This window comes from Gavia stellata, chromosome 25 (genome assembly GCF_030936135.1).
Source record: "Gavia stellata isolate bGavSte3 chromosome 25, bGavSte3.hap2, whole genome shotgun sequence".
In the NCBI taxonomy this organism is placed as follows: Eukaryota; Metazoa; Chordata; class Aves; order Gaviiformes; family Gaviidae; genus Gavia; species Gavia stellata.
In genome coordinates this window covers 7,922,904-7,940,673 of record NC_082618.1, presented here as the reverse complement: position 1 = coordinate 7,940,673, position 17,770 = coordinate 7,922,904, and the positions used below count along the sequence as shown (strand labels likewise).

Genomic DNA, 17,770 nt, shown 5'->3' with positions numbered 1-17,770 from the left:
CATCATGTCCCGTCGTGGCAAGCCAGCGTGGTGCGAAGGTGTCGGTGGGCTCCCTCTGGTCTGCCTGGCCGTGGGGAGCAGTGGGGCTGTGAGCAGGGGGGTACGGAGAGAGCCCAATTCCCCGGAGGTCAGCCTCGCTGTCCCTGCACGAAGCTTCCCACTGAGCGAGCACCAGGGTGTGGGGCCAGGGCTGTGGGGCCAGGGGTGCAGGGTCATTGCTGCGGGGCATGGCAGGGCTGGCAGTGTCCCTGGGGCACCCCATCCCTCCCCGTTCCCCCCAGCACCAGCTGGGAAAGGCTTCCCGGGGCCTTTTTTCCGCTTGCTAGGGATGTGGCTTGGAGCTGGGGACGTAGGACATGGGGCTCACTCAACCCCAAGCTCCACGGGCAGAGTGAGCCGGGGCCACGGTGGGACGGGGCGGGCAGGGGGTGCCTCTGCAGCCTCCTCCCTCCCTGCTGCCCCTTTGGCCGGGCAAGCAAGGATGTCACCTTTTCCCTGCCTTTTTGCCAGCTGCCCGGCTCAGCCAATGCTCGTCCGGCTCCGCACGGTGCCCTTGTAGGGTCCAGGGCTTTGCTGCCTTTCCAGGAACCACGGCTCCCCTCCCATGGGTCCCCTACCATCCCTTAATCCCCTCGGGCCAGCGCATCCCTGCGGAGCTGGGCTCTGCTAAATCCCACATCTAGCTTCTGAATGTGTCCGTAACCATCCCGCTACGCAGGGCCGGGGCTGATGCGGGTTGACACCCGTGGGGTCGCAGCCCCCTTGCTCCGGGGGGGGGGTGGGTGGGCAGCGGCCCCACGGGGGTGCTGTGGGTGTCAGGACCCGCGGGGGCCGCCCGTGGCCGTGGTCTCTGTGGGGCTGGGCTGGCCCCGGGGTGCGGGGGGGGCCGTCGGGGGGTCGCAGCCCTGCGGGATGCGCAGTGTCCCGCCTGAGCCCGGGCAGAGGTGCCCCCAGGGGTGACGGCAGCCGCGGGGGGGGCGAGGGCTGACCCTCCCCTCGGTTTCCCCGGTGCTTTGGGCAGACGCTGCCCGGCAGGAGGGGGCAGAGGGGCTCCCCCCGCCCCCCGCGGCGCCGGGCCGAGGGGCTGCCATGGGGGGGGGGGGGGCTGCGGGCACCCCCGTGCCCCCCGCTTTTGGGGAGGGAGCGAGGCTCGGCTGCGCCAGGGCTGACCCCCGTCCCCGCGGGCAGAGCCGGGGGGGCAGGCAGGGGGCCGGGGGCCGGGCAGGGTGCGGGGGCAGGCGGGGCCGGGCCGGGCCCCCCCCCCCTTCTCCCGGTGCCCGCCGCGGGGGGGCTGTGCCGGCCCCGGCGCCCGGCTCGGCTCAGCTGTTCTCTGCGGCAGCGGCACTGCGCGGTGCCGAGCCCAGCCGCGCCGGGCGGAGCGGAGCGGGGCCGGGCCGGGCCGGGCCGAGCCGGGCCGGGCCGCGGGGAGCGCAGCGGGGCCGGGCCGAGCCGGGCGGAGCCGAGCGCGGGGGGGGGGGGCGCAGCGCCGGGCGCGCCCGCAGCGCGCAGGAGCCGCGGAGCGCAGGTGGGAGCCGGGGCGCGGGCGGGCCGGGGCCGGCGGGGGGGGGTCCGGGGGGGGCGGCGGGGCGCTGGGCTGCGGTCCCCCGGGCCCCCCGGGCCCCGGCCCGCCCGCCGCCCGGCAGGAGATGGCTATATTTGGAAAGTGACCTCTGGTCGTTCCCGAGCAGCCGCTGCGGATTCAATTGTGGCAACGTAATGGCACGGCCGGGGAGCGGGGAGCGGGGCTGTCCTGCCTGTATCGTGCCTTGCACCTTGCCTGCACCCCGCCTGTATGACGCCCGAACCCCGCCTGCACCCCGCCTGCACGCTGCTGGCACCCCATCCCGCCCCGCCTGCACCCTGCCTGTCTCACGCCTGCACCCCGCTAACACCCTGCCTGCACCCCGTCCAGCTGTGATGCCTGCAGCCTGCTAGCACCCTGCCTGCACCCTGCCTGCAGGCCACTAGCACCCTCCTTGCACCCTGCCTGTACCCTGCCCGCACCCTGCCTGCACCCCATTCAGCCCTGCTTACACCTTGTCTGCACCCTGCCTGCACCCCATTCAGCTCTGCCTGCACCCTGCTAGCACCCCACCTGAACTCTGCCTGCACCCCATTCAGCCCCGCCTGTACCCTGCGCAATCCTGCTTGCACCCCACCTGCACCCTACCCAACCCAGCCTGCACCCTACATGCTGCCTGCACCCTGCTCAACTCTGCCTGCACCACATCTGCACCTCACCTGCACCTTTCCTGCACCCCAAACCCTGCCTGCACCCTGCCTGCACCCTGCCTGCACTCTGCCTAGCCGGCCGGGCCGTCACCCCCCTCCCCTGCATGCCTGCACCCCAACCTCTGCTCCCACTGGCAGTGGATGAGGTGCTGCAAAATACCCGGAGGGTCTCCCCGTGGAGCCCCCTCACTCCTCCCCAGGGCTGGGGAACATGCCCGGGGCCGTGAGGGTGACACCAGTGGTGCCGGTGTCCAGCCCCCCTCGGTGGCAGGGCTCCGGACCCCCTCAGCACCTCTGCCAGGCCAGGGGCGATGCCGAAGGGCCATGGGGACCCCTGGGGACGCCCAGGGACCGGGCAGATGTGGCTTGGCTCGGGGCCACACGTGCCCTGGCCAAAGGCCACCGGCCGGGACGCGGAGGAGCAGATCTGCTCCTACCTCTGCCCTCACCGGCCCCGCAGGCTGGGGGCAGCGGTGCCCGGCCCTCCGGGCTGTGGTTTGGTGGCTGGATACGGCCCCTGGCACTGGCTGAGACCCCAAAAGAGCACGGGGGAGTCCCTGGGGCAGTCCGCGGCTCATGGGTGCTGCAGAGCCCCAGCTCCAGGGGTTTTGGGGTCCCGAGGGGCTCAGTGCCCCTGGGCAGGTCCCAGGAGCAGCGCAGTCTCGGGACAGAGATGGGTCATTGCGGGCAGCGTGCCCAGCTGTCACCAAGGACTGGAGACCCCGCCGGGGCCATGCTGAGCACGGGGGGGTCCTCTGCACCCCAGCGTGTCCGTGGGGCTGCGTGGCTGTGCCGGGTCTGGCCCTTGCCCGGGATCACCATCAGGCAGGCGGGTTGGGGTGCAGAGCAGGTGGCACGCGCAGAGCCCCGGGGTGGGAGCCCATGGTGGGAGGCGTGGGGTGCTGACACCAGAGGCACAGCCTCCCTTCTGGGTGCTGGGTTGAGCTGGGCGACCTCGGGCCACCGATGCAGGATGGGACGCAAGGGGACAAGCTGTGACCCTCTATCCCAGCCACAAACCAGCACAGACCCGGTGCGTGGCATCTCCGTGTCGGCCCCAAACTCCCCTCAGCCCCGCTCCTCTACTGCAGCTGCTCATGTACCAATCCCAGCGCCAGCCGTGGGGCACGGCGCAGCCGTGGGGCACGGCACAGCTGTGTCGCATGGCACAGCCATGTCCCTGCCCAGCCGTCAAGCGGCTCCGGCCGCAGGATGCCCATCCCCAGCACTTGTAGCACCCGCACACCCCTGCACCAGGGCTGCCCCTGGTCCCTTGCCACGGCGTCGGGGCCACGTCGGGCACCATCCTGCGCCCGCATCCCCTGCCATCTCCATGTCCCCAGGCTTCCCCCTGTGCCCAGGGTAGGGAGGGTCTCAGAGCACAAGGCCTGAGGGGGCCGAAACCCCTCCATGCTGTGCTGGGGGGGGGTCGTGGCCTGACCCTGTGCCCCCCAGCCATGAGCCGCCGCGTGGTGCGCCAGAGCAAGTTCCGGCACGTCTTTGGGCAGCCGGTGAAGGCCGACCAGATGTACGAGGACATCCGCGTCTCCAAGGTGACGTGGGACAGCTCCTTCTGTGCCGTCAACCCCAAGTTTGTGGCCATCATCGTGGAGTCCGGCGGTGGGGGGGCCTTCATCATCCTGCCCCTCACCAAGGTGAGCAGGGAGGCTGCTGGTGTCTGGTCCCCCCGGGAGGTATTGGGGGGGCATGCTGATGGGCTCTGCTTTTGGGGGGCTGCTGTGGCCCCAGAGACCCCCAGCTTTGCCCCCACAACCCCGTCCTCACGTGGGGGCTCAGGGCAGAGGCAGCCTGGGGTGGTCATTGGCACCTGCGAAGGGTGACATCCCGGGGGTGACCAAGGTGATGTGGGAAACACCCAGCTGTCGCCTTCTTCCCAGCCCAAATTCCCCGGGGGCACACGATGCCCAGGGAGCATCCCAGTGGGGTGGGGGTCTGCCCTGCCCACCCCAGCAGAGGGGCTGGGAGGGGGATCCCACCCCCTCCTTGCCATCAGAGGGGACACAAAACAACCTCTCCCAGGGCACATTGTTCCCCTCTGCGTCCCTACGGGGCCTCGTGCTAAGTGACCCCCATTCCACTGCATGCCTCAGTTTCCCCCTTCGAGGTGGTTGCAAAGCTCTGACCACCGTCGGGGTTCCCTGTGAGTCCCCACTTGTGCCACAGCCTCACGTGGTGGCTGGGCTGGGGCTTGGGGGGCACCTGGCAGGGCCCCCCTGGCCGCTGGGGACTCATCCTGGCACCTCGGCTTTGCAGACGGGACGGGTGGACAAGAACCACCCGCTGGTGACGGGGCATACGGCGCCCGTGCTGGACATCGACTGGTGTCCCCACAACGACAACGTCATCGCCAGCGCCTCCGAGGACACCACCGTCATGGTGAGGGGCCGGACCCCGGGCGGGAGGGGGGCTGTGGGAGTGGTGCGGAGCATCCCCCCGCCTTCGCCGCCTGCAAAGTGTCACTGGCCTATTTTTAGCCCCGGTGCCATGCGTTTGCGCTGGCGGCGGCTGCTCTCTCCATGATGCAGCAGTTTGTGCTAAATATACCCACCCCGGCGACTCAGCACCCAGGAATACCTGGGGGGGGACACTGGGGGCTGCTCCCCAGCCGTGCCCCCATCCCTGTGCCCACCAGCACCCCGAGTGCTGGGGTTGCACCCCCGGGTGGAGGTGCTGCTGCCGTCCCCTTGCCACCATCCCCGCAGCCTGAGCTGGGATTAACGATGAGGTTAATTGGCTCCGAGGCCCTCAGCCGCTTAGTGCTCACCCGCGGGGTGATCCCCACCGCCTCACACCCCGCTCTCCGTTACCCCCCCCAGGTGTGGCAGGTCCCCGACTACGTCCCTGTGCGCAACATCACGGAGCCGGTGGTGACGCTGGAGGGACACTCCAAGCGGGTGGGCATCATCTCGTGGCACCCCACCGCTCGCAACGTCCTGCTCAGCGCAGGTAAGGGAGTCCCAGGTCACCCTCCCCGGGGTCGGGGGGGGACCCGTGGGGTGACGGCGTCCGCCCCGTTGGTCCTCCGCAGGCTGTGACAACCTGGTGATCCTCTGGAACGTGGGCACGGGGGAGATGCTGCTGGCACTGGAGGACATGCACACCGACCTCATCTACAACGTGGGCTGGAACCGCAACGGCAGCCTCCTCGTCACCACCTGCAAGGACAAGAAGGTCCGCGTCATCGACCCCCGCAAGCAGCAGGTCGTGGCGGTGAGTGCCCCCGCCGTGTCCCCCCACCATCCTGCCACGGGATCCCCCCCACCCCGTGCCTGCCTGACCCTACTAACCGCCCGCACCCACGCGTCTCTGTCTTTGGTTCTAACCCGCTAACGGCCGGCGCAGGAGAAAGCCAAACCGCACGACGGCGCCCGCCCCATCCGCGCCATCTTCATGGCCGATGGCAAGATCTTCACCACCGGCTTCAGCAAGATGAGCGAGCGGCAGCTGGGCCTCTGGGACCTGGTACGAGACGGTGGCTCCCGCCCGGCCAGCGCCGCCCCGGGGACCCTGCGGAGCCGGGGACACAGCGGGTGCCGGGGACGCTTTCTGGCAGCGCATGCACCCCAGGAGCCTCACGCCCTCCCCAGGAGCAGGACTCAGCGGCTGTTTTGGGGGACAGATCCGGACCCCCCCACCCATTTTCCCCGCTTCCCCTGCCCCGTGCTGACTCTCTCCCCCTCCCCCCAGGAGAGGTTTGCCCCCCACGAAGGGCTGAGGCCCGTGCGGGCCATCTTCACGCGGGAAGGACACATCTTTACCACGGGCTTTACCAGAATGAGCCAGCGGGAGCTGGGCTTGTGGGACCCGGTAACGAGGCCGCATGGAGTGCTGCCCCGGGAACTTGGCCCCCCCCGACCCTCTGCCCCCCCCCCCGCCCTGGGATGGGGTGCCTGCTGCATCCCCCCCCCAAAGATGCCAAGTTCCCAAGTGTGCCGTGCTGTGCCGGGCATGGGGAGGGGGCTGGGGGGGGAGCAGGGAGCAGTGGGGTGGGGGGGTGAGCATGCTGGGTTGGGGTGCACCCAATAGTGCAGGTAAGCAGGCGTGGGGCTGGGGGGGGGCATGCCAAGCTGCCTGCCTTAGGGGTTACGTACCCATGGGGGGACGAGCCCTGTCCCCACAGTGTGCCATGGCTAATGTGTGTGACTAACCAGGGTGGGGGTTCGGGGCTGCCGCTCACCCCCCCCCCCCCAAACGCTCCGGCCCCACAGAAGAACTTTGAGGAGCCCATCGCTCTGCAGGAGATGGACACAAGCAATGGGGTCCTGCTGCCCTTCTACGACCCCGACTCCAGCATCGTCTACCTCTGCGGGAAGGTAACCCCCCCCAGGGTGCACACCCCCCCCCCCCAATGCCACCCTGTCTTTGGGGGTGCCGGGGCTGGCTGACACCCGTCCCCTCACCCACAGGGGGACAGCAGCATCCGCTACTTCGAGATCACGGATGAGGCACCCTACGTGCACTACCTGAACACCTACAGCAGCAAGGAGCCACAGCGGGGCATGGGCTTCATGCCCAAGCGCGGGCTGGACGTCAGCAAGTGCGAGATCGCCAGGTGAGAGCCTGGGGGGGCCGGGGGGAGTCGGAGGGGTTGGGGGGGACAGCCGGACCACAACCACCTCTGTCCCACACAGGTTCTTCAAGCTGCACGAGCGCAAGTGCGAGCCCATCGTCATGACGGTGCCGCGCAAGGTGAGCCCGTGGGGGTCCCGGGGGAGATGGGGGGGTCTGGGGTGGGACACCCCATCTCACCGCCACCTCCCTTGTCCCCGCAGTCAGACCTCTTCCAGGACGACCTGTACCCTGACACGCCAGGTCCCGAGCCGGCCCTGGAGGCGGATGAGTGGCTGTCGGGGAAGGACGCGGAACCCATCCTCATCTCGCTGCGGGACGGCTACGTCCCCGTCAAGAACCGGGAGCTGAAGGTGGTCAAGAAGAACATCCTGGACAACAAGCCCCCACCGGGCCCCCGCCGCAGCCACTCCACCTGCGACCCCGACTTATCCGTGAGTGTCCTGGGGACGGGGACTTCATGGCAGGGCTGTCCCCCAGCCTGGGGTGGGCTTGGGGGGGACCGGAGGGAGCCCGCCAGTGACCCTGAGTGTCCCCCCACCTCCGCAGCGGCCAGGCTTGGAGGAGGTGCTGGAGGAGATCCGTGCCCTGAAGGAGACGGTCCAAGCGCAGGAGAAGCGCATCTCCGACCTGGAGAACAAACTCTGCCAGTTCACCAACGGCACGGACTAGCGCGGCGGCCATGGCCACGGGCAGGGCAAGGACTGCCCCGGCCCCCCCGGGGATTAAAGCCGAGTCCCCGCAGAGGGCAGGAGCCCAGAGCCGTGTTCTTTCCCCAGGAGCCAAGGCTGCAGGGAGGGGGTCGGACCCTGACCCCCCACACACACTGGCATCGGTCGCATCCTGCTCCCCAGGGTGGCCCAGCATATGAGCACCCCACTGCAGCACCCGGGGGGGGGTCCCGCTTCAATGCCCGCAGGCTGGGGCTGCTGAGCATCCCTCCTTGGGGACCTGCAAGCCAGGCGCCGTATCCTCCCGGGACGGGGGGCTGCCGGGCCCCCCCCGGCCAGGATGCGCTTGGGTACGGTGCTACATCCCCATTGCCTCCCCCTGCCCCGTTGCCCCCCTCAGCGGCTGCTCCCACCCGGCTCTTTGCTTCTGGGTCCCCCTTTAACAAAGGGCTCGGCTACCCGGGGACGTGGGAGTGCCATGACGGGGAGGGGGGGCCCTGCCTGCACCCCCCTGCCCGCACAGCCCTGGCGCAGACAGAGAGAGGCCGAGACAAACATTAAAGAGCATTTATTAGTGTTGGCCGCGGTCGGAGCTGCTCAGGCTCCCCCGGCCCTGGCCCAGATGTCGCTTGTGGGGTGCGTGGGGGGCAGGGGGCACCGGCTAAGAAAAGTCCCAGGGGAGCGAGCCCGGCCCCCCCCCGTGGCCCCCGGCCCCCCCGTGTGCAAAGGAGGAGCAGCCCGGGGTGGGGGGGGCCGGGGGATAGCACCATTTGACGTAAGGTTTCTCTCGGGGTCAGTGCCCGGGACAAGGGGGTGCAGTGCTGCCAAGGGGGGGGGGGGGTGCATCTGAGTGGGGCGGGGGGCGGTGTGAGCAGGGGGTAAGGGGGGTGACACTGGGCGGCCTTTTGCAGGCACCCCTTCAGCTGCCCCAGCGCACCCCCGCGCTGGGGTGGGGGGCGGTTGTGCAGCCCCATGCTGGCTGTGGGGTGCAATGGGGCTGAGCCCCCCCCCCCTCCCTGTTGGCAGGCAGAGCAGCTCCCGGGTAAGTGCACTTGATAGCGCCTGGGCAGGGGGCCGGGGGGGGCTAGGCAGAGCCCCCCAGCTCCGGGGGCACCGTGGGACCCCACGCGGTTGGCAGCCCCCCCATCTGGGGCAGGATATGCCCCCCACCACCTTCCTGGGGCGAGGGACCGAGCAGCACCCCATAGGGCGGTTGGGCGGGGGGGCTAGAGCTGTGCTGGGAGTGGGGTACAGTCCATGGGGTTGCCCCCCCCCCAGTCCCTGCCACCCCAGCTGCAGGGCTGTCACCCACCCCCACCCTGTCCTGTTGTGGGGTGCCCCCCCCTCCACCCCAGTACCGCCCCAGCTATGGGGATGAGCTCCCCTATGCCAGGGCCCAATCCTGCACACTGCCCCCACTATTTGCCCTCCACAGTGCTTGGGCTGGCTCCCCCCACCCCGCTCCCCCTCTGTGCCCCCATACATGGCTCTGGCCGTGTCCCCATCCCTGTCGGGGTAGAGGGGGGGCTCAGCGGGGGCACGGGGTCACTTCTCCGTCAGCGAGAGCTGCAGGATCCGCTGCAGCTCCTCTTCCTCTTGGCGCGTCCGGCGCTCGGCTTCCTCCTGCTCCCGCGCCGACAGCGCCATGGCCAGCCGCAGCTGCTCCGCGTAGCTGGGGAACAGGGCGCTGGGCCCCCCGCCACCCCCCGGGGCCGGGGTGACGGGGGGCCGGGGGGCCGCCGTGTGCTGGGGAGTCCTGGGGGGGTGGCAGGGTCTCAGTGGGGGTCCCTGCGGGGCTGGCGCCCACTCCCGCTCCCCCCGGGGGGGCTGGCCGGACCTTACCAACCTGTCTCCTCGGCGGCCCTCGTGCGACATGGGGTGGGTGCCCGGCTTGCTGTTGGTCAGCGCTTCCCAAATGGTGACCTGCAGCCAGTGGCAGAGGGTTGCTCAGAGGGTGGCATCCCCCCACCCCCCCAGCACCCCAAAAACCAGCCCCCCTGCATGAGCTCTGACCCACCACCCTGGGATGTAGGGATGGGGCACGGTGGGGTGAGCATCCCGGGGCAGCATCAGGACAGAGCAGGCAGCGGGGTCCCCTAGCTTGGGGGGGCCGGAGGAGGCGGGGGGGTGGCAGTGCCCACCTGGTCGTACTCGCTGCCCGCTTCCAGCAGGCTCTGCTGGATGGCGAACTGCAGCAGGTCATCCTCGTCCTCCCGCAGGGCGTCCTGGTGGGTGCCCACCACGCTGTACCCCCGCGGCACCTCGAACAGCGCCGGGTCCATCTCGCACGCTCGGCACGAGGCTGTGGGGAGACAGGTGTAGGCATGGCTGGGCACCCCGCTATGTCCCCCCCCGCCACACCCCACCGGCTGTGTCCCCCCCACCCCGCGTACTCAGGGAGCTGGAGCTGCTGACGCTGGAGGAGTCGCTGCTGGGCGAGGGCGCCTCGCTGCTGGGGCTGTGCCGCAGGGAGCTGACGGGCTCGTCGCACCCGTTGAGGTTCCCAAAGGTGATGCGGGCGTTGAGGATGTGGAAGATGGGGATTTCTGTGGGAAAGGGAAAAAAAAGCAGGGCGGGAAGCTGGCTGCGCCACCCGCGCCGGCAGCAAAGATCCCCCCCGTACCGATCTTGACGGGGAAGCCGGGCGGGAGGCGCAGGGTGATGAAGTCCCGCAGTTTGGCGAAGAGCGCGTTGCTTATTGCCATGAGGTCGATGATGGGGGCAACCTGCTCGCAGAGGGACAGCGGGTGGTCCTCGCACAGCCACAGCTTCGCCTTGAACCTGCCGGGGACAGGCGCCGGGCTGGGGACCCCTGCCTGCCCCCCCCGGGGCCTCTGCAGCGGTCGGGGGGGATGATGGGGAGGGGTCCCCAATCTGCTCCTTCCCCCCCCTCACTTCTGTGTCTTGGTGGTGAGCTCCATGGGCCGCCCCATGTCCCTGTTGCCCAGCTCGAAATTGGGGTTGAAGTACTCCTCGGGGGTGATGGCGGTGGGGTTGGCATGGCTCAGCGTCTGCGTGATCAGCGTCTGCGGCACAGCCCAGCGGGGTGAGGCGGGGGTCCGGCCGCGGGGCCACCCACCCAGCGGGACCCCCGGGATGCTCACCCCGTTGTTGGGCCCCACGTGCTGCTCGGCGATGCCCAGGAAGGACTGCAGGGGGGTCTTACTGCCTGCGGAAGAGGAGGGGGTGAGGACCGGAGCCGGCGCAGCGCCCTGCCCACCCAGCCTGCGCCACCACCACCTTTGCTCTTGCCCTTGTGCTGGTCCGAGAGGTGCTCGGTCCGCGTCCGGGTAATCAGCTCTACGTTGGACGCGCCATAGACCTGGTCGAGGAGGGGGAAACACCAGAGATGGATACCCCCCCCCCCCAAACCAGCCATACCCCACCCCAGGAGGCTCAAATCCCCCTGCCCCTCACCTTGGCCTCGTACCCGTTCACCATTTCCGTCTTCTCGCTCCTCCAGCCCAGGATCCCGGACTTGTTCCTGGGGTGACACAAGGCACCATGAGCGATGGATGGTCTCGCTCGGACAGCCCAGGGTGCAAGCAGCCCGGGGGGCTGTGCCTCCCTGGTGGGGGGCTCGGTGCCACCCCCAGCCCACCTCTCAAAGGCGATGTTCTTGGTGTCGAGCTGGGTGGTGACGACGGGGGCTGTCAGCCGCCCCATCACCTGCTCCTCGGTGGGCTGCACAGCAGCCAGCAGCACCTCCTGGTCGTGGCTGGCCAGGGCCAGCGTCTCCGAGTAGACCACCCGCCGGTCGTGGTCAATCTCCATCACCACCGCGCTGGTGTCTAGCGGGAGGGGGGTCAGGGTACGCAGGGACAACCACAGTCCCCATCGTGTCACCCGGCCGCGCCGCAGCACCAAGGGGCTCCGCTGGTGCTCCCTGGCGAGGGGGGGACACCCTGGTGCCGGCTCACCTTGTCCCCGAAAGACAAAGCTGCGGTTGCCCCGCTGCCAGGTCATATGGTCGAAGCCCAGCAGCGTGGTGTCCACCCGCAGGTTCTGGCCGCTCTTCCACACCTTGTAGGTGTCGCTGGGGCAGATCTTGGACACCAGCGGCACTGGGGAGAGACGGCGATAGCCCAGCCAGGGATGGGGCCACCCTGCACCCCTGGGTGGGCTGCCAACGCTGAGCCGGGTGGGGGATGCGCCCAAGAACCCGGCGCTTCAGCGGGATGGGGGGCTGCAAGACTGGGGTGTAGGGGGGCAAGAGGACAGGTGCCCCCCCATCCTGGGGATGGATGCTGGGGCCGGGGGCAGCGCCAGAGATGGGGGAGGCTCTGCTTGGAAACTCCTGCTCCCCCCCCCCAGCTACGCTCTGCTCCGAGCTTACCCCAGCTGGTGAATTCCCACTTCATCTCCACGTAGAAGTCCTGGGCCTGCGGAGAGCACAGCGGGGTCGGGAGGAGCCCGTGGCTGGTGCCCCCCCCCAGCCCCGGTGGCCCCGCCGGAGGGAGGTACCTTGCGCAGCTTCTCCAGCAGGATGGGGATCCCGGCCAGGCGCTTGATGGCTCTCTGGTAGTCGCGGTAGCGCAGGACCAGCTGCACCAGCTCCAGGTCGCGGGTGCTCACAGCCTCCTGCAGGACTGCAGGGCAGAGAGGGGCAGTGCCCAGAGGGGTGGCACAGCACGACGTGGCACAGCGTGGCATGGCACAGCAGAGCTGGCCACTGCACAGGAGCCACCTGCACGTACCACTGCGTGAGATGTCCCTTGGGGAGCTGCAGCACCAGGTTGAGCATGCCCATGCCCACACCCCTGCCCGTGCCCATGCCCATGCCAGGGCACCTTGATGGAGTACCGAGGCAGTGAGCCGCCCCGCTCACCTGTCCAGCCGCTGCGGTTCTCCTTGCCCACGTCGGCGCCATGCTTCAGCAGCACCCTGGCACACTCGAGGTGGCCCAGCGTGGTGGCCAGGTGCAGCGGGGTGCGTCCTCGGGGGTCCAGCTGCTCGATGTCAGCCTGCCGGGAGGGAGCGGGGCTCAGGGGGCACTGAGGCAGTCGGATCTCACCCCCCCAATGCCCTCCCGCAGGTGCGAGGCTCCCGGCTGGAGCAGCTGGGGAAAGCAGCCGACATTTGCCAGTATCTCGGAGAGCATCCCCATCCCTGAGCTCCCGCAAGAGATGCACATGCACCGCACCCCAGAAGGCTCCCCCTGCTCCCCACAGCCACTACCAGCCCCACGGGGAGGGTGGGGAGAGTGCGGCAGTGGCCACCTGCACCCAGCACGGCTCAGCACGGTCAGGCTGGACTGCACCCACCACGCGGGCACAGAGCAGGGGCACGATGTGGCAGCGAGGGGCACGGATGCCCCCGGTGCGATGCATGGAGTTCTGTACGGCTTGATGCAGCTGCAAGCTTGGGAAAAGCCCCCACCTCTGGGATTTGGAGCAGGGGGGGGCTGCTGCCCAGTTGCCAGGCAGCAGCTGCTGGCAGCCCCCCTTCGCCGGGGCCAGGAGCATGGCGGGCGACGTGGGCTGCGGCGGGCACACGTGTTCCCCTGCCTGAGCCGGGGGCGGGCGGCTGCGTGAGCGGAGCGGCTGCTTGGAGGATCCCCGGGCCCTGGGGAGCTGCGCGCTGGGGCTGCGATTGTTTGTGCCAAGCCCGGAGCCTGGCGCCCAGCCAGCCCCGAGGAATCCCTCACCCGCCGGCAGCGGTGGTGGGCACCCTGAGCACCCGTGGGCCTCGCTCCCTGCGCAAGGTGCAGCATTGCACCCGTGCCCAGGGCTGGGGGCATGGCTCAGGGCTAGATGGAGCGGCGGGGGGGGCTCAGCCTCTGCCCCCCAACACCCAGCTGGGGCAGAAGCCTTGTGTGGGGAGAGGGGCAGTCAGATGCTGCCAGGGCAGGAGGCAGTGGGGACAAACCCCGAATCAGGGCATGGGTTTTTGGGACGCCACTCCCAGCAGCACAAACCTGGGGTGCAGCACCCAAAGGTGCTGGCTGGGACGGGGGTCCTCCGAGGCATTTGGGGCTGGGCAGGGGTTGCGGGGCGGTGGGCTCGCTGGTGCCCGGGCTCTCACCCTGCAGCAAGTCCCTGCCTTGCTCTTGGGTATGTCCTGCTGTGCCTCCTCCCTGGGGATGTCCCCATCCCTGCCCGGGCTGCGGGCATCCCCATGCCCCTCATCCCCAGGTGCTCACTGGGCAGGGGGACCCCCCAGGCTGCCCACACCGCCGGAGCAAAACAGCCCCCCAGTTCCCCGGGAGCCAGCGTGTTGCTCCAATGCTCTCCAGGCGACTGCTGCTTCTTAATTGCGCTAATGAAATGACTCTAATTAAAGCAATCGCCCCCCAGCCAGCAGACGGGTGCTGCAGGCTCAGCGGGGCTCCCCAGCTGCAGCCTTGCCCCAGCGCCGGGCAGGACGAGGGTCCCCGCTCCAGGGACGCAGCGCCGGAGCCAGCCCCGGGGGACACGGTGTGACCCAGTTTTCGGCTGCGAGACCTTGGTCCTGGGCCCTGGTGCTGGGACGGCTCTGGCTCGGGGGCTGTGGCACAGACCTCCAAGTGCTGCCTGTCCTGGGGCTGTGACATCCCCCGGGGATGGGGACAGGGATGGCTTCGGGGTGGCAGCGGTGCAGTGCAGGACTGCAGCTCGGCTGCTCCTCCTCCTGTGCCAGCCAGGTGCATGGCACAGCGCAGCCCCTCTGCCAGGGTTGTCCCCGAGGTGGGGGACCTCAGCGTGGGCACAGACCCCAGCACCTGCTCCCGGGTAGCAGCGGGGGACATCGGCCAGCGTGGGGTGGTGGTGCCGGGTGCTGCTGTCCCTGTGCAGCCCCAGGTCCCTGCCACACGTGATGGGGCAGGCTGTGGTGTGGGGTGTCCTGGCACAACGGGCTCAGTGTCACTGCCTGCCACATCCTCGCGCTGTCCCTGCCACGGGAACCCAACGGACCTCACTCCCCAGGTGGAGGCAAGCATGGACGGGACCTCATGGTGACAATTCAAGGGTGACCCACACAGGGCCCTGTGGGGACACGGAGAAGAGTAACGCTGCCAGCTGCCCCAGCGCCTCCCGACCCCGAACACCTGCACATGTCGGGGGGGGCTGTGTGGTGCCACTGCCCTGCGTGGGTCCCCATGGTGGCAGGAGGGCAGAGCCCCCGGGCAGGGGGACACCCAGCCCCCAGCATCACACAGAACCAGCCCTGACCCGCTTAACCGGGGGATGCTCCGGCAGGGAGAAGGGCTGAGCCGTGTCCCCGGATGCCCCGGATGAAGGTGGGGGGCTCAGCCTGGGCTGGCCCCCACCTCCTTCCCCCAAACCCCCACCTGGCCTGGGGGTCTGGCCTGCAGCACCCATGGGCCCCACTCCACGCACCCCTGGGGTGCAGGCAGGGCCGGCTTTGCTCTCGCACTGCAAATGGCGGCAGGGGCGGTGGGGGCCGGCTGGGGGCCCTGGCAGAGCCCCTCCACTGGCCAGGCTTGGGAGGGTGGGATAGAAATCCTCTCTGCAGGCGAGCGGGGCCGGAGCCGCCCTCACAGCCCCTGCACCTCCCCGCGCCCACCGAGCCGCCGCCGCCTGCGCCCAGCTTTGATCGCCGCCGCGCCTGGCTCCTGGGAAAAATGACCCCGAAGTACCACGGAAATAAAAACACTGGCAATGGGGTGGGGGGCCGGGGTGATGCTGGCGCAGCCCCCCGGCTGGCCCCCACAATGGAGGCGGGTGTGGCGGGAGCTGTCGCCTGCATCCTGGCGGGAGCATCGCGGCACGGCAGGCCCCCCCTTTTGTGCATCGCTTGGGGTCCATCCGGCTGGGCCCTCAGCACCCTGGGGTGCCGGGAGCTGGGCCGGGGGAGCGGGGATGCTCAGCAAAGCCTCGTCGCCGGCCTCCCTCCAGCGCCTGCGGTTTCCTGCGTCTTCAGGGTTGGGTTTTAATTACCTGAATCGCAACGCCACGGGGGAGAGGGAGGCTGGGAACCCGCCTGGGGACGCGCCCGTGGCCCCGCTCCATCACCGGCCGGACGGGGGGGTTCCCGGGCTGGGGGACACGGTGAGTCCCCCCACCCTGAGAAGAACCTGCCTGGCCTCCTGGAGCTGGGGGGCTGCGCCCCGGCAGCATCAAGGCCCTGTATCCCCCCCGAGAGGGGCTCAGCCTGAGGATGGGGAGCTGGGGGCTGCACCCCCAGTGGGGCTGGCAGCACCCTGAGAAGTGGGGCGCGGGTTGGGGTGCCAGGGGCCCGCAGAGGCCTAGCAGGGAGCCGGGGACACATGGGGAGGGATGCTTGGGGCTGCCTGCACCGGGGGATGCAGGGCACCCGCGGGTGGTACCCACCGCTCCCTACCAGCCCCGGGGACGGCTGGCCCAGTCCCGGGGTGCAGGGGGACACGCGACACCCCCAGAGCCCTGCCAACCCCGGGAGGCACCCCATCATCCTCATCCTCATCTCCATCCTCACCCCAGCCCCGAGCAGCAGCCCGGCTGCAGCCCGGCAGCATTGCATCAGCCCGAGGCGAACCGGGCCGGGCCGGGCCGTACCCCGGGGGTGCCCCCCCCGCCGCCGCCCCACCTGCTTGGCGCTGAGCTCCCGGTCCAGGTCGCGGGCGCGGTTGTGCCAGACGAGGTAGTGCAGCGGGTACCTGCCCTCCGGCCCCTTCCTGCCTGAGCAAGACGCGAGCATCCTCCGTGCATGCTGGAGCGGAGCGGCGCGGCGGGCGCGGCGCGGGGCGGAGCGGGGCGCGGGGGGCGCGGGGCGGGGCGGGCACGGCACCTCCCGCCCGGTGCTTCCCCCGAGCGCCCCCCCCTCGCCCCGCACCGCCCGGCCTCATGGGACTTGTAGTCGCCCTGCCCGGCATCGCCCCCTTCCTCCTCCTCCTCCTCCTCCTCCTCCTCCTCCTCCTCCTCCTCCTCCTCGCCTCCCCCGCACTGCTCAGCCCGTCACCGCGGCCCCCGACCCCTGCGAAGGGGCAGCCCGCTGGCACCCAGGACCCCCCCCCAGATCCCTCCCCCGGCCCCATGTCCCCCCTCCCGCCTGGCCCCCGGTGCCCCCATGGGCCAGCAGGCCCGGGCACATGGCGGGGCAGGGGCGAAGGCGGCGGGCGGGGGCCGTGCGGGGGCCGTGCGGGGGGCCCCAAGCCCCCCCACCCCGGGCAGCGGCAGGCGCGGGCCCCCGGCCCCGTTTCCTTTTCCGCCTGCGTTTCTCCGGGGCGGGCGTCGTGTTTTCCGGCTGCCGCCCGAGAACAATGCGAGGTTGGGCCTCCGCCGGCCGCCTCGGCCTCCCGCCGGCGCCACGCTCCCGGCCCCCCACCCTGCTGCCCCCCACCCTGCCATGGGGCCGCCGCCACGGCGGCAATCCCCCTCGTGACTATTCTCCGCTCGGCCATGAGGAAGGCGGCGGTGGTCGCGTCCCCCTGCCCCGGTCCCCGCACAGCATCCCCCCATCTCCCCGCCAGCCCTGCTGCCCCATGACGTCATGAGCCATCTCCCCGGCAAACAGCGGTGAGGTCACCCGTGGCACAGGCCCTACAGCCTGGCCCACGGTGGCGGGGGGCAGGATCGGGCCCTGCTCCGGCAGCTCCTGCCTGGGGTGGCTGTGCCGTGGGTGTTCCAGCCCCCACAGCTGCTTGTGGGGCCCCCACGGTGATACCAAGGTGTCCCCCCCCTCCTCCAAGTGCTTACAGGATCCCAGCGGGGGGAACAGACCCCAAATGGGCCCCAGTTCCCCCACCGCCCCAAAATCCCCTGCGGAACACCCCAGGGAGGCTGCAGCCCACCCCACACATCCCCGCTGCATGTCCTGCCTGCACTGCTGGGGCGGGCAGGGGACCCCGGTGCCCCGGGACCCCCAGCCGGATCCAGGCTGCCCACACTGCACCCCGGGGTGCACCTGGGATGCGGCCGGGGTGTGGAGTGGGGGTGCATAGGAGTGGGGTGCACAGTGCGAGAGCTGGCTCGGGGAACAGGCCAGGGGGTGCTCAGGGCTGGGGCTGAACCTGGGACAAGCGCTCAGAGCTGGTGCTGGGGTGCCCGAAGCAGGACCGGGACAAATGGGAGGTGCTCAGGGCTGGGAGTGGGGTTCGCAGGACCTGGGCTGGGGCCAGGACCAGGAGCAGGACCGCAGGCGTGCCCAGGACCTGGAGGGGGGGATGAACAGGATCAGGGCTGGGCCCAGGACAGTGCCCTAGCCTGGGAATGGGAGCAGGAGGGCACCCGGGGCTGGGACGGGGGTCAGGACCGGGGGATGCCCAGGAGCAGGACCAGGACCAGGGGGATGCCCAGGACCAGGACCAGGACCGGGAGGATGCCCAGGAGCAGGACCAGGACTGGGGAGATGCCCAG

The 17,770-nt window shown here is 70.3% G+C and overlaps 2 protein-coding genes across 2 annotated transcripts; one reads left to right on the top strand and one right to left on the bottom strand.

Moving 5' to 3' along the window:
* Nucleotides 1-1,500: 1,500 nt before the first annotated feature.
* CORO6 (coronin 6) lies at nt 1,501-7,576 on the top strand. Its single transcript, XM_059829366.1, has 12 exons — nt 1,501-1,525; nt 3,688-3,887; nt 4,507-4,629; nt 5,070-5,199; nt 5,282-5,463; nt 5,596-5,715; nt 5,941-6,060; nt 6,462-6,566; nt 6,660-6,805; nt 6,885-6,942; nt 7,026-7,256; nt 7,372-7,576. The coding sequence occupies exons 2-12, from the start codon at nt 3,690-3,692 to the stop codon at nt 7,492-7,494; spliced, it is 1,536 nt and encodes a 511-aa protein (XP_059685349.1). The 5' UTR covers nt 1,501-1,525; nt 3,688-3,689; the 3' UTR covers nt 7,495-7,576.
* A 1,445-nt stretch (nt 7,577-9,021) lies between these two features.
* On the bottom strand, nt 9,022-16,112 carry ANKRD13B (ankyrin repeat domain 13B). Its single transcript, XM_059829301.1, is given in 15 exon segments — nt 9,022-9,249; nt 9,336-9,416; nt 9,635-9,795; nt 9,887-10,039; nt 10,117-10,274; nt 10,389-10,519; nt 10,598-10,728; nt 10,731-10,815; nt 10,911-10,977; nt 11,095-11,284; nt 11,414-11,557; nt 11,830-11,875; nt 11,958-12,082; nt 12,322-12,457; nt 16,002-16,112. Coding segments are annotated over 15 exon segments (1,947 nt in total).
* Nucleotides 16,113-17,770: the final 1,658 nt, after the last annotated feature.